This window comes from Lotus japonicus, chromosome 6 (assembly GCF_012489685.1).
Source record: "Lotus japonicus ecotype B-129 chromosome 6, LjGifu_v1.2".
Classification (NCBI taxonomy): Eukaryota; Viridiplantae; Streptophyta; class Magnoliopsida; order Fabales; family Fabaceae; genus Lotus; species Lotus japonicus.
The window spans coordinates 45,698,991-45,712,655 of record NC_080046.1 but is presented as its reverse complement, the minus strand read 5'-3'; the positions used below and the strand labels follow the sequence as shown (position 1 = coordinate 45,712,655).

Genomic DNA, 13,665 nt, shown 5'->3' with positions numbered 1-13,665 from the left:
TTTTTTTCTTGTGTTAGATTATCTATCAATCTTAGATAGAAAATTGTAATTAGTTTTACATGTGTCATTATTTTTATTGACTACAATTTCACACCCGAGCATGACACATCAATTTACATGTGTAATCTCTCGCCCCTCACCCTTCCATACTATCCTCCTTTATCTCCAACCAACACCCTCGCCTCAACCCACTCCTCTCTCCCTCACCCTTGTCACCACCTTCTCTTTCACAACCACTCTCTCCACTATCCCCCCACCACCCTTCACTCACACCGGTTGCTCCCCCACTTAGGGTGGCATCGACCTGGTTAGCAGTGGTGGTTGGTTGTTTTGAATGTGGGGTACATGTGGGTTTGAATATGTGATGCTTGAATGGTGGTGGTTGTGGTTGGTTTTCACCATTAGGTTTGGTTGGTGGTGTGTGGTGAATATTGCAAGCTTGGTGGGTTGGTCATGGTTAGGAAAAATGGACTGGAATGAGGGAGGGAAGGGTCGGAGAAGGGGGGTGTGGGTGTTTTGTGGAGGGGGGAGCGGTTGGGGGAATGAGTATGGTAGAGAGTGTGTTGTGGGACCATGCTTCAATTGTCATTAAAATGTAATAAAAAGGTCACTTGGAATGTTGCTCCGCAGTAGGGAGTCTTTTACAAGTCGCATTACCGGTCGATAACCTTCTTTTGGAAGTTGTTGAGATGCGGGGAACCCTTCCTTGCATTCTATTATATTATTCGCTTCAATTGACAAGGATTTCAATCCGGTTTAGACAAAAATCGTAATTTTGGAGATACCTCAAAATAAAAATAAATTTCACAATAACTAAAAACAAAAGTGAGGTATATTTCGATAGCCAAAAACTTATTCAACCCTAAATAAAATAATGCATTTCAAATATTTTTTAAAGATATTTATTGAAATTGACACCATAACTCATTACTATCAATATCTCTCTTTAAAAAAAATTAAACTTGAACAGCACATCATTTTATTATGTGAATAAATACTCATACTATGTATTTTTTATGCTTGTCTTAGTACTATTTACTTTCTTCATCGAAGCCATAGGAATTACATTTTATTTGATATATTATCCAAATTGTGAAGTTTCTCAATAGACATTTTACAGCAAATTTCAAGCCTTCCAAAAATAAAACATCAAATTTCAAACGTGTATGTAAATTGGTATGAATTTTTACAAATGTTACTTTTTCAGTGAGTAAAGCTTCAATAACATTAAATGTTAAAATTATATCGATTAAATCTTACGCTTGCATCGCTTAGGTCACCGTACTAGTTTTTGTTTTCAATGGCTGGGTGGGCTTAGCAGCCTGAACTACAAGCCTCTATAATAGACATCAGAGGCACTATCAGACATAAAAGGCACAAAACATTAACTTGGAAGAGAATCAATGATCCGAAGATCGAGCTCTTGTCCCATCCCTTACTTGGCTAGAGCGTTCGCAACCGAGTTAGTTTCACGAAATACATGACCCCAAGCCACTTGCTCAAAATCCCGCAGAGTCCGTCGAATCTGACAGACAATGGGCGAACAAGGATGACACTCCTCACACCCCATCGTCAACAAGCGAATGCTACATGAAGAATCTGACTCAATTACTACTCTCGGGAACCCCCTCTCCTTCAACAGCTGCACACCACAAAGGAATTCAGCTTAATCCAACCCTCCGCCGGCGCGAACCAGCGAATATGGGGAGTACTCACCTCGGACTGGATTACCCGAGTCACCGACGACATTCGTAAAGCCTCCTGATAATGCTTCACCCCCACCATGATCAAATTAAACATCATCGCTGCACTTGAGTTCACTCCATCAAAAATCCTTATGTTCCTCGTCCACCAGATCGAGTCCACCTCAAAAACCAAGCTCCAATCGTCAAACCCAAACCGTGAACCTGCAGCACCTACGTTACTCCTCACCCAGTCCTCCAACGCCTGCGAGAAGAAAGGAGAAGTCGCACCATGCCTAATCAGCAGCAACCAGGCCTCTTTCACCACTGGACAAGAGGAGCACATGTCACCCTACTAGTTCAATAAAGGACATTTCTTCATTTGTTGGTTGTTTATTTATTTGTTTGGAAATTAAATTAATATAATAAAGCCCTTTTTTTGAAGTCAATATTAATAAAGTCCTCGAAACAATATGCTTGATATCATAAGGTGTCAAGTATGACTTCATAGTTGATAGTGATATCTTATTAGCTATTGTAGAACATGTTCCTCTACCGTCCCTTGGCCAAGTGTTGGTGTGAATAAGGACAACAATAAAAACATGTTGATATGAGTAAAATGATGACTATGCCTCACCAGTAATGGATATGAGATATGAAGTCTATTACACAAACAGATATCAAGAGTTAATGTTGTATTGGTCTAACCACCATGAGAGTGCTACAACAAATATCATGTGTTGTTTCTCATAGCAACGATGGTACAATGGTATAGTGAAATATATCAACAAGGCATACAAATGTAACCAGCATCCGTCAATAAGACCAATGTTCAAGAAAAAGTAATAAAGAATTCATTAGAGAAGCGACATCATTATTTGCACAAAATTATCAATTGAGAGACTAAAATTAATCCACTCAGAGACTAGATTGAGAGTTCTGATTAAACACAAGGCACTATTTTGCAGCTACCACTTAAAGTTAGATATTGGTGATTGAATCATCATAGTATCGATGTCCACTTAAAACTTAAAAGCATCACCAGTTCACTTTAATTCTCAATCTTTTTTTTTCACCACCAGAAATTTAAGCATAAAAAAATCGGAATTATATCAAAATAAATGCAAGTGAATTGGAAAACATTTTCTTTATTTACAAAAGAAGATATGAATCATGCTTGATGAGCTAATCTGATATACTTCATTTGCCTAAGAAGAATGAAAAGTTCAGCATTGCCAAGCAAAACCTAGACCAAAGTGAACTAGTTGATAAATCTTCCTCACTTTAAGGGGAAAAAACAAACAATTGTGTATCCTAAAAATCACGCCAAAGTAAAATTCGGCACTCACAGAAGTAAAATCATGGTAAATATTGACATAAAGAAAGAGGGCCATCTTCAGGATCCTTTCAGGCGTCTAGATAGGAAATCAGAGAGTGAAAAAAGGTACTTGTTTTCTGCAGTGCCTGCTTTTTCTGAATCTCTGGTAATGCTATTAGAGATTTGATTTCTCTCAATGCAACCATTGTTAGTATCTTTGTTATCACGTTGCAAAACCAAATTCCTATAGAAATTTGTAACCTTAGGATTTGCTCGAATACTTGATGGCGTAAAACCAGATAAATGAAGACCATCCAAGCTTTTAACACGAGAAAGTGCTGTGTAGACCATTCCACAGCCAAATGCTCCTGACAAGTTGATGTAAGCTTTGTCAAGATTCATTCCCTGGCACTTGTGGATGCTCAGAGCCCATGCCAATATAAGTGGTATCTGCTTCCTCCTAGCAACAACTACATCTCCATCCGTTACATGCCACTCTTCTGGTCCAATCACCTCAACTTTCCCCGAATCAAATTTGACTTCTGGCAGCAGGTTTTCGGAGCAGATGTCACCAATGCCCGCTTCCTTAACAAATTTCACAACCGTACCCGTGGCTCCATTCACTAATCCGTTCCAAGTTTTTAAATTCTTGACCAGCATAACTCTTGCACCTAAACAAATGGAGATCTCATCGGGCGCTATCCCCTGACTTAGCAGCTTCTTCCAAGAATTCCAACCATCATCAACAGCTCTATAGAAAACAACATCCTTTTGCAAGCTTTTAAGCTTCTCTTCATTCACTTTCTTAACGATTCTATTCAACGGATAGAGCTGCACTGCAGAGGGATCACACTCGGCCTCCGAGCAATATTTCTCTAGGAATGACAAGTCATCCTGATCAACTTCCCCCACCCTTATGCCTTGAAGAACCTCGATAAACCGCGGATCAGACTGCCTGAAGATCCTAGTAAGCTCTACCTGCAAACTAAAGCTGTCATTCCAACAATCAGCTTCAAAAGCATACTTTACAACCTTGGAAGCATCATCAGCGATTGGGGGTAACTGACAGAAATCCCCAACCACAACCAGCTGAATTCCACCCCATGTTTTATCCACACCCTTCAACTCTTTGGCAACAAATTGAAGGTTATCAAACAACCTTCCATCCACCATGCTAATTTCATCAATAACTAAAGCTTCAACCTTTTGCCACCTCCTCGACGCCCTCTTGTCAGACCTAATCACGCGCAACAATTGTTCAGAATCATCAACGGGGTAACGAATCCCGGCAAATGAGTGCAAAGTTTGACCCTTGAGAGCAAATGCTGCAACCCCAGTGGAAGCTGTGACAAAAACCTTAGACTTGGTGTGCAATTTCTTCAACAACTTGACAACCTCAGTGACCAGTTGTGTCTTTCCAGTCCCAGCTGAGCCTGTAATAAACACAGAACTCCTCTGACTCACAGCAGACAGCACACTCTTCTGCTCCTCAGTCCATTGAATCCGCTTCCCACGTTGTTGTCTTCTCTCTGTTGTTGTTGTTGTTGTCTTACCCTTGTTCTTGTACTTGATGTAAGACCCAGATGAGGGTTTTGAAGAACAACCCTTTGTGCTCAAGCTTCTGCATGATGAACCAACCGCTATTCCAATGGTGAAAAATCTCATCATTTTCGTTATTCTCACATACCCATCTGGGTTATTGCATGAATTTGATGCTGAAAAACATGGGGAATCAAACAGAAGTGAATTTCTTTCATAAGAGTGACATTAACTTCATTGAAAACCGATGAAGTTAACAAAGTTTAAGGAAATTTAAACAAGTAAAACGATAAATACATGGAAATTTTTCGATTACCAAATTGATGAGGCTTTTGTGAACAGCATTTGGATTGGATTACATGGTTTGCTTCTGAGGATTGGAACAGAATTTGATGAACTGTGACTGAGAGTGAGGGGCGAGGGAAAGACGGAAGGAGGCAAAATGGTGCGTTGCAGTGAAATCAATAGAAATAATTAATTTTTTTTAGAAAAAGTAAATTAGATTTTAATTAACATATTAAAAATATGTTAATTAAAATTACACAACATAATTAGGTTAATAACTATCTGCCAAAGGCGGGGGTGTACTTGCAAAAAGTATTTTGACACTCAAGTTGGTGAGAGAACAAAGAGATAATCTCAAAGCATAAGAAGAAATCAACATTTTAATAATGAGTAATGTTTAAGTAAATGAACGACTAAATATGTATTTATAGATTCAATGTCCGTCATATTTTTGTACTGAAGTCTTTAGGAAGTCTTAAATGTTTTTCGAGATGATAGTTACATTTGAGTAACCCTGTAATGTCTTATTTAATGAGTCGAAACGATCAGCCCGGCTTACGTTAGAATGAGACTTCTTTAGCTAAGTCGCCTCGACCACCATCGTGATACTTGATTGGTTACAAGACCTTTGAGCCATCTAAGGCACAATTGAATCTTGTGGCCATTTGAATCGGCTGAAACATAAATCTTTACAAATCCTTTTGTTTTTGGTAAGGCTCTACAAATCTTATGATATAATTTAAACGCATGGCTTAGTGTGAAAGAAGAGTATGATATGATTTTGTAACATTTAAGAATGAGAATTTAACTTTAACATATAAGAATGGATAATTCAAACATAACACATCCTTTCATGAAGTTTATTTTCGGAGAAAAATTAGTATATGCCACTTTAAGAATATTGTTTTTATGACAGAAGTAATGATTCTCAAATGATCTACCAAGTACAAATCAAATGTTGTAAGCTCAAGATGTGCTTATCTGCTTAATATGCTTTATGCCTGTTGAAGACTTAAGCTTCTATTGAGAAAAACAGAAATTGCACTGCTCTTCTGATTCTTGAAATTATCCATCATTTTCTTTACAAAATCCAAAGTGACAACGCCCACCTCTATTCTTACTCCAGAATATTGTGACTCATCATCTAGCATTAAAATGAAACACAAAGATTTGTTCATGCCAGTGAGTGAAATCAAATGCCTCAGTCGAATATGAATTAGCTTATACTCCAAGCGAATGCGAGGAGGAAGCATGCTTTGCAAGGCAATCTGCTGCCTTGTTCTGCTCTTTGCTAATCCAGGCAAGTCTCGTTCTCCATCATCTGTTTAAGAGATCACGAATCTCGTGCAGCAGCAGCCCATGGACGTGGAAGCGGCAGCTACTGGAGCTCGAAAGGAACCTCACCAGATCAGCACTGTCCACTTTACACAAGACGTTCCGGAGGCCCAAGTTCCACGCCATGTGAAGAATACATTGGATCCACTATCCATATTGGAAAATAAACCAAATTGAAAAATTGAAAAATTGAAATCCCAAAGGAATAATGCCTAAACGAATGCCCCTACTTTGGTCCAAGAAACCCAAAGAAGGGTAACAAACACATTCTAACGAACTGATATCTTTGAGACACATTTCTTATGGTGCAGAATTATTAACTAGTTCTGAGAAATAGCCAATTTAAAGAATCATGTTGCATTATAAATAAAGCAGTATATTTCCTAATGTATTCTAAATAATAATTCCATTTGATATATCAAAAATTAGGATCAACGATCCTATGATTTACAATGTTTAGGTCTATATTGATTTTGAAGCTAAGACCTAGGTCCTGTAAGTGACTCCTAAATCTAAATGTACCAGTATTGCGACCACTCCACCAATATGCCCCAAGGAGAAACAGCAAACCAACCACAATTGCAGCTACTATCGTGGTCTTTGATGTCCTGAACAACATCACCAGTTCACCACCACTGCCATAACTGCTGCTGTCACTGCTGCTATGGGCACTTCGGTTGGCACCGAAGATTTGCGGCCCTTTCCTATAATGATACAATATGTACAAAAAGTGATAATTTATTGTAAAGTATGGACAAACATTCATAAAAAGACAGGCATATGAGAAAAACAGAAAGTGCACTTAAATGATTATCTACCACTTACACTGATTTTGTCCTTCTATGAAATGAAATATAACATTATCTATAGCCTATTAGTAAACTAAAGTTCTATGCAGCAATGATTCTGAAGACTTCAGCATTGTCACAGACTTCAATATTGATGAACAATTTCAAGGATCAGAGTCAGAGAAATGGAGACTATACTGCATTTTCACTCTCAGCAAAATCAATTATTTCCGTATCACCACTGGGGTGATCTATGATCTTGTTGCTACCAACCACCATAACCTCCTTTTTTTGTTCAGAAGAAGCCAAACTCTTGTAGAACCTTGAAACCTTTTGGTTCGCTTTGATCTTCGATCGATCGAAGGAAGATAAATGAAGTCCCTCCAAGCTTCTAAGGCGAGAAAGTGCAACATACACCATGCCACAGCCAAATGCTCTGGATAGATCTGTGTGAAGCCTCTCAAGAGTCATCCCTTGGCACTTGTGAATGCTCATAGCCCATGCCAGTATAAGAGGAACCTGCTTCCTGCAAGCAACAACGTTTTCTCCATCCAAAACTTCCCATTTTTCCGGTGTCACTGGCATACATTGTCCTGCATCAAATTGCACTACTGGCATCACTTGATCAGGGCATATGCGACCAAGATCCTTAGCAGATGAATGTGAAAATCTCAACACTGTACCAGTAGCTCCATTTACCAATCCACTCTCAGTATTTATATTCTTAATCAACATAACTCTTGCACCTTCACAAAGAGAAATTTCTTTAGGTGCAATGCCACTATTGAGCATCCACTTCCAATGCCCCTTACCAAAATCAACAGCTTTATAAACAACAAGATCCTTTTTCAAACTTTTCAGCCTCGCTTCATTCACTCTCTTAACATCTTCATTCAGAGGGAAGATCTGCACAACAGAAGAATCACACTTAGTCTTTGAGCAAAATTGCTCTAGGAACTCCAAATCATGTTGTTCACTCTCCCCTCTCCTGATACCCTCAAGCAACCTGGCAAGCCCAGCATCTGATTGCCTGAACACCCTTGTGAGCTCCACCTGCAAATCAAAGCTGTCATTCCAACAATCAGCATCAAATGCATACATAGCCTCATCATAGTCATCAGCAATTGGTGGCAATTGGAAAAAATCACCACTTACAACAATCTGAATCCCACCCCAGGGTTTATCCACACCCTTTATCTTTCTTGCAATATAATCAAGATGGTCAAACAATTTTGCACTTATCATACTAATTTCATCAACAACCAAAGCCTTAACCTTTCTCCATCTCGTGACGGCGCTTTTAATCTTCGAAACCTTATCTAACAAGCGCTTAGGATCATCAAAACTGCATATTCCAATCCCAGCAAACGAATGTAATGTTTGCCCCTTTAAAGCACACGCCGCAATCCCAGTTGAAGCCGTGACAGAAACCGTAGACGGGGTATGCAATTTGCTCAGCGATTTAATAACTTCTGCAAGCAAAAATGTCTTTCCAGTCCCAGCAGAGCCAGTGATGAACACAGATTTTCCCTGAGATATCGCGGCCAGAACGCGATTTTGCTCATCTCCCCATTCAATCCTAGCAATTGGGGTTCTACATTGTTCAGAAACCTTGGTACTGAATAATCTCTTGTATGCTGCTGCAACAGAAACATTGGTACAGAATCTCATCAAAATTATTTGTAGTATCTCCTTCCTGTGGTATTACTTACTGTATTAGCACAAAGCTCCCAGCAATTGCAAACAAGTATATAGATATAATTCAGTTTCAAAAAAAGAAAGTATATAGATATAATTCATTAATTTTTTTATGAACTCTGAACATTGAAATCAGAGTATAGAATAAATTAACAAATGGAATGAAAACACTCAGTCAAAACAGATACACAACAACAACATAACAGAAGAGGAAGAATAGGACCACACCAGAAAAACGGCGGAGCGCGGCGGCGAACGGAGAGCAGCGGCGGAGATAGAAGGCTTAGGTTTGGATGTTGCTGGTGGAAGGAAACTGATTCACGTCGTTTTTTTTTTTGAATCCTCTTGCTTGGCATGGGCCGGGCCCATTCTTCCAAAAAATGAAAAAAAAAAACATACAAAAGAAACCTTAAACCGCCAACCGGGGGTTCACCTGGTTTGATGCCGGTTCGACCAGTTCTTTACCTAGATGGTTTTGTAGGTGTCTTACTGTCTTGCATCAGGCTGGCCCCGGTTCCTGATTCAAACTAACCGGGCAGTACAACCCAGTTTTGATAACCATGGGAAATTACACTGCTGAATGCCTAGGGGGCGTTTGTTTCACGGATTGGAAAAGGATTCCCGGGAATGTTTGGGCCGGAATCTACATTCCAATGTTTGGTAGCATATTTGAAAAAAATATTCCCGGGTATATTTCATTCCTGGGTAAGTCATATGCTCATCCATAAGCATTTCTCATTCTCATGATGGAGAGGTGGCTGAATAGAAGGGAATGAGATTTTTGGTGTGAAATCTCTGAATTGCCACTACCCACTACCCACTACCAACTACCCACTACCCATGTCTTTTACCGCGAAGGGTATTTTAAGAATTTTACTATCTATTACCAGGAATATACATTTTGAACCAAACATATATTATAATTATACCTAGGAATATTAAAAAAGATTCCCAGAAACTGATTTTGTGAACCAAACGAATTTTTTAAAGATGTCTGGGAATAACATTCTCATCATAACATTCCTGGGAACAAGATTCCCGGGTATCATTTTCAAATCCGAGAAACAAACACCTTCCTAGGGAGAATGTGATATTTTTTAGCTTAGTGAATCGGGCATCCAAGGAGTATTTTTGTAACTAGGACTCACTTCGGAGTATTCTTGACGTATATTTTCATAATTTATTTGAATTAAAATGTTTTTTTTAGACAATATATGTCAGACTACTCCGAAGTCTCATAAAATGATTTTTTTCTTAACAACATGTACATCATGTTGATTTTTTTGATATATTATATTTTGATAGGTTTTGAATGTCAACAAAAAGCTCACAGTAAAGCTTAATCTAATGTATGATCAATCTATATTCTTGATGTAACTTTTATTTGTGATAGACCTTTATTCGTGACATATAAACTTTTGCTCGATGATTGTGAGTGAGGGTTCTAGGGATTGCTTTTGGTTTCTTCCCAATGCTTTATTTTATTTTTTTACTATAGTAGCTTAGATCATGAGAAAGACACTCGGAAAAATACCTTAAATTAAATGCAGAGTCATGGATGAGGTAAAAAAGAAATTATTGCTAAGGAGTAATAAGAAACAACAAGGATCATCCATGTAAGATAGCTCAAGTGGTAGGAGTTGAGGGACATATGAGTTAGGTAGGGGAGGTCCAGAGATCGATTTCTGTCAGACGCAATTTATCTTTCCGATGTACCAAAAGAAAAAGAAACAACAAGGATCAAATTAGACAAGGAGAAGACGTTGCTAATGCTCTTGAAAAACAAATTGTGAAGACGGAAAAATTAAAGTGAATCATAAGCTTAAAGTAAATGCTGTAAAAGAAAATGAAAGTATTGGGCCATGTGATTGGAAAAAAAAAGTATTTGGCTATTTGCATTAAGCCAATTAAATGATTAATGTTATGAATATTTGGATGCCCATCAGAGTTAGGAGTCCATGGCCAGACCCACATGTATACTTGTTCAACACTCTAAACCTAATAGTATAAATATAAGGGAGTCTGCACCTAGCAGAGCATCCCCATCAGACTATTTCTCTATCTCTCATACATCTCTCTTCCTCTCTTTACATACTTGTGTACTCTTTATTCATAACACGTTATCAGCATGATAGTCTCTCCATAAAATTCTCAATTCCTAAGTGAAAGAGTAAGTACCACTTCCAGAGTAAGTACCACATCCATGTGAAAGGTTATAATTTTACATTTTTTCTCTTTTTTTTTTCTTCTCCTTCTTCTTCTTCGAATCATTTATCTATGAGTCAAAAGAATAAGCATGAATCCTGAAGATTCATAGCCTTACAGTCCAGAAGCACTGTATTATTTTGCCTTACAGTCCAGAAGCACTGTATTATTTTGCATGAATCAGAAAGATTCATAGCCTTACAGTCCAGAAGCACTGTAATTGAATTATTTTGCATGAATCAGAAAGATTCATAGACTTACAGTCCAGAAGCACTGTAATTGAATTATTTTGCATGAATCAAGAAGATTCATAGCCTTACAGTCCAGAAGCACTGTAATTGAATTATTTTGCATGAATCAGAAAGATTCATAGACTTACAGTCCAGAAGCACTGTAATTGAATTATTTTGCATGAATCAAGAAGATTCATAGCCTTACAGTCCAGAAGCACTGTAATTGAATTATTTTGCATGAATCAGGAAGATTCATAGCCTTACAGTCCAGAAGCACTGTAATTGAATTATTTATGCATGAATCAGGAAGATTCATGGCTTACAGTCCAGAAGTACTGTAATTGAATTATTTATGCATGAATCAGGAAGATTCATAACCATACAGTCCTGAAGTACTGGAATGAAATCATTATAAGCCTACGTAGAAAATCACTTTTACGATGATTGGTCATAAGTCATGATAATTATTTATCTTATGCTCTTTTCCTAAATCAATCACCCTATTGATTAACCTTATTATCTATTTTCCAAATTAAATAAATTAAAAAGCAATCATATATATATTCTTCTAAAGATTACCGTGTGGTTGTTTTATATGTGTGGTGCAAATCAATTTTTTCTAAAATTGTGCTATTTATTTGAAGCAAATTGGATATTGATTAAAAAACCAGTTTCGTAACAATCTTTGAAAATATTGTTTCCATGATGATTAGATTGTGATACCAAGTAACAAATTGAATATATATTTCATCATTATCATCAAAACAGTTTCGGAATATATGTGCCTAACCAATAACAAATCAATTTCAGTTATTAAAAGAAAGATTTTTTTTTATTCCAATATATGCTGAATATATTTTTTTTTTCATTATAATAATTTCCTTTTTCTTCTTGTTATTCATAGTTAAAAATGTCCAACCTAGCAAAGCTTGAATTCATGGCTCTAGATATCACTGGAGTTCCTTCTTTTATCATAAAGGAATATTTAAACAAACTTAGCTATTTGAAATAAACAAAAGAAGAAGACCCTATAGTCTTTTGTCAATACATTATAGTTCCTGAAGAACATATCGTTATCATTATAAATGATCAAGTTGATTGAAAGACAAGTGTCTATCATGTAAGCTACAGAAGTAGCTATATTAAGGAAGGATTGAGATATTCCCTGAAGTGAATATTTCAACAAACATGACAAAAGTTGTGATCATTTAGATCAACACATGGTTAAATGTCCCTGAAAGACATCCAATGACATATATGGTATTGTTTCATGAAATGAAACTTTTGTGGTGGCTCTCTAGAAGAAGCCTATGAAATTTCAAAGCAATATCTTAAAATGGATCATTGACACTCTTGAAAAGATCTATTGATCAATAATCTTATATTTTCATTTGAAGAAACAACCCCAGATGCGGTTGCAATCTTAAAAATGGTATTTGAATTAATGGTTGATGTGACCATGATAATGACTCCTCATATCGAAAGTCTTCTTGACACAATGTGGTGGTCAGACAACATGTCCTATTGACACGGTGATGAAGCGAATTGTAGTGCAACTGCTAATAGTTTGTTGAGGGGGAGCATAATAATATGATTGTGACTCACACTTAGGGGGAGAATGTTGAGAATTGAAGTGTGAGTTAGAGTCTCACATTGGCGCATGATCTCATGCTTTCTGCTCCCTTTATCTTCCCCTAAATTGGTATCAAAGTATAGAAATATAAGGAGCAATATAAAAAACTATTGTTAGATATTGCTTTGATCGGTAGTAATCCAGACATGTAAATATGTCAAACCTATTGCGTTTTCCATGCGATGGATATGAGTTAAAGGAAATTATGAGACGTAATACTCATCTTGTGACAAAATTGTCATGTACACATATTCCTTATTAATTTGAAAGTCTTGAAGGACTTTATTTACATCTAATTGTTGTAACGATAAACTATGGGTTGAAAATATCAAAATCCTTGAAGTATTTAAAATGCCAGAAAATTTTACTTCAAACATTGAAGTATTATTTTGAATGATAAAGTTCTATATATGGAACAAATTGAGTGTGATTGGCATGCATGACTGGTTAGACCATCCCGAGTCTTATGATGCGAAAGTATATGAATTCATATGAGTACCCATCGAAGAACCTAAAGATTCTTCAATATAATGAATTCTTATATCTTGTTCTCATTACCAATTAATAATTGGTAAAATATATGGGTTTGAATCCCGCATACTCTTGAGTATATTAGATGTGATACATGTGCACATATTCACTCTTTTTATGAGTCATTTAAGTATTTCATAAATTTATCGATGCATCGACTAAATGACCAAATATATGTCATCAACTCTCAATATTGATAGAGTGAAAATTCCAACCTTGATCAAGTTGGTAAATGACATGATTTTGAATATCTAGTTGCACATGTTCGTATTCAAATTATCTAGTTGATTTGTTTAATTAAATGCCTCATATTTATAGCTAGACAATTACATATGAGAACAAATATCCTTATTTATGGACATGTGATATTGCAATTAGCAGCATTGACACGCATCAAGCCAACAATTCATTAGAATTC

At 36.9% G+C, this 13,665-nt stretch overlaps 2 protein-coding genes across 2 annotated transcripts; both read right to left on the bottom strand.

Moving 5' to 3' along the window:
- Positions 1-2,767: 2,767 nt before the first annotated feature.
- Positions 2,768-4,977, bottom strand: LOC130726325 (ATP-dependent DNA helicase PIF1-like). The gene is made up of 2 exons (XM_057577575.1): positions 4,856-4,977; positions 2,768-4,715 (listed from the first exon to the last, which is right to left on the bottom strand). Exon 2 carries the CDS (start codon positions 4,666-4,668, stop codon positions 3,079-3,081), a length of 1,590 nt encoding a protein of 529 aa, XP_057433558.1. The 5' UTR covers positions 4,669-4,715; positions 4,856-4,977; the 3' UTR covers positions 2,768-3,078.
- Positions 4,978-6,548: 1,571 nt separating this feature from the next.
- On the bottom strand, positions 6,549-8,987 carry LOC130726643 (ATP-dependent DNA helicase PIF1-like). Its single transcript, XM_057577945.1, has 2 exons — positions 8,874-8,987; positions 6,549-8,643 (listed from the first exon to the last, which is right to left on the bottom strand). Exon 2 carries the CDS (start codon positions 8,616-8,618, stop codon positions 7,140-7,142), a length of 1,479 nt encoding a protein of 492 aa, XP_057433928.1. The 5' UTR covers positions 8,619-8,643; positions 8,874-8,987; the 3' UTR covers positions 6,549-7,139.
- Positions 8,988-13,665: the final 4,678 nt, after the last annotated feature.

Coding starts and splice junctions, on each gene's coding strand:
- LOC130726325 (XM_057577575.1), bottom strand. CDS start 4,668: ATGATGAGATTTTTCACCATTGGAATAGCGGTTGGTTCATCATGCAGA.
- LOC130726643 (XM_057577945.1), bottom strand. CDS start 8,618: ATGAGATTCTGTACCAATGTTTCTGTTGCAGCAGCATACAAGAGATTA.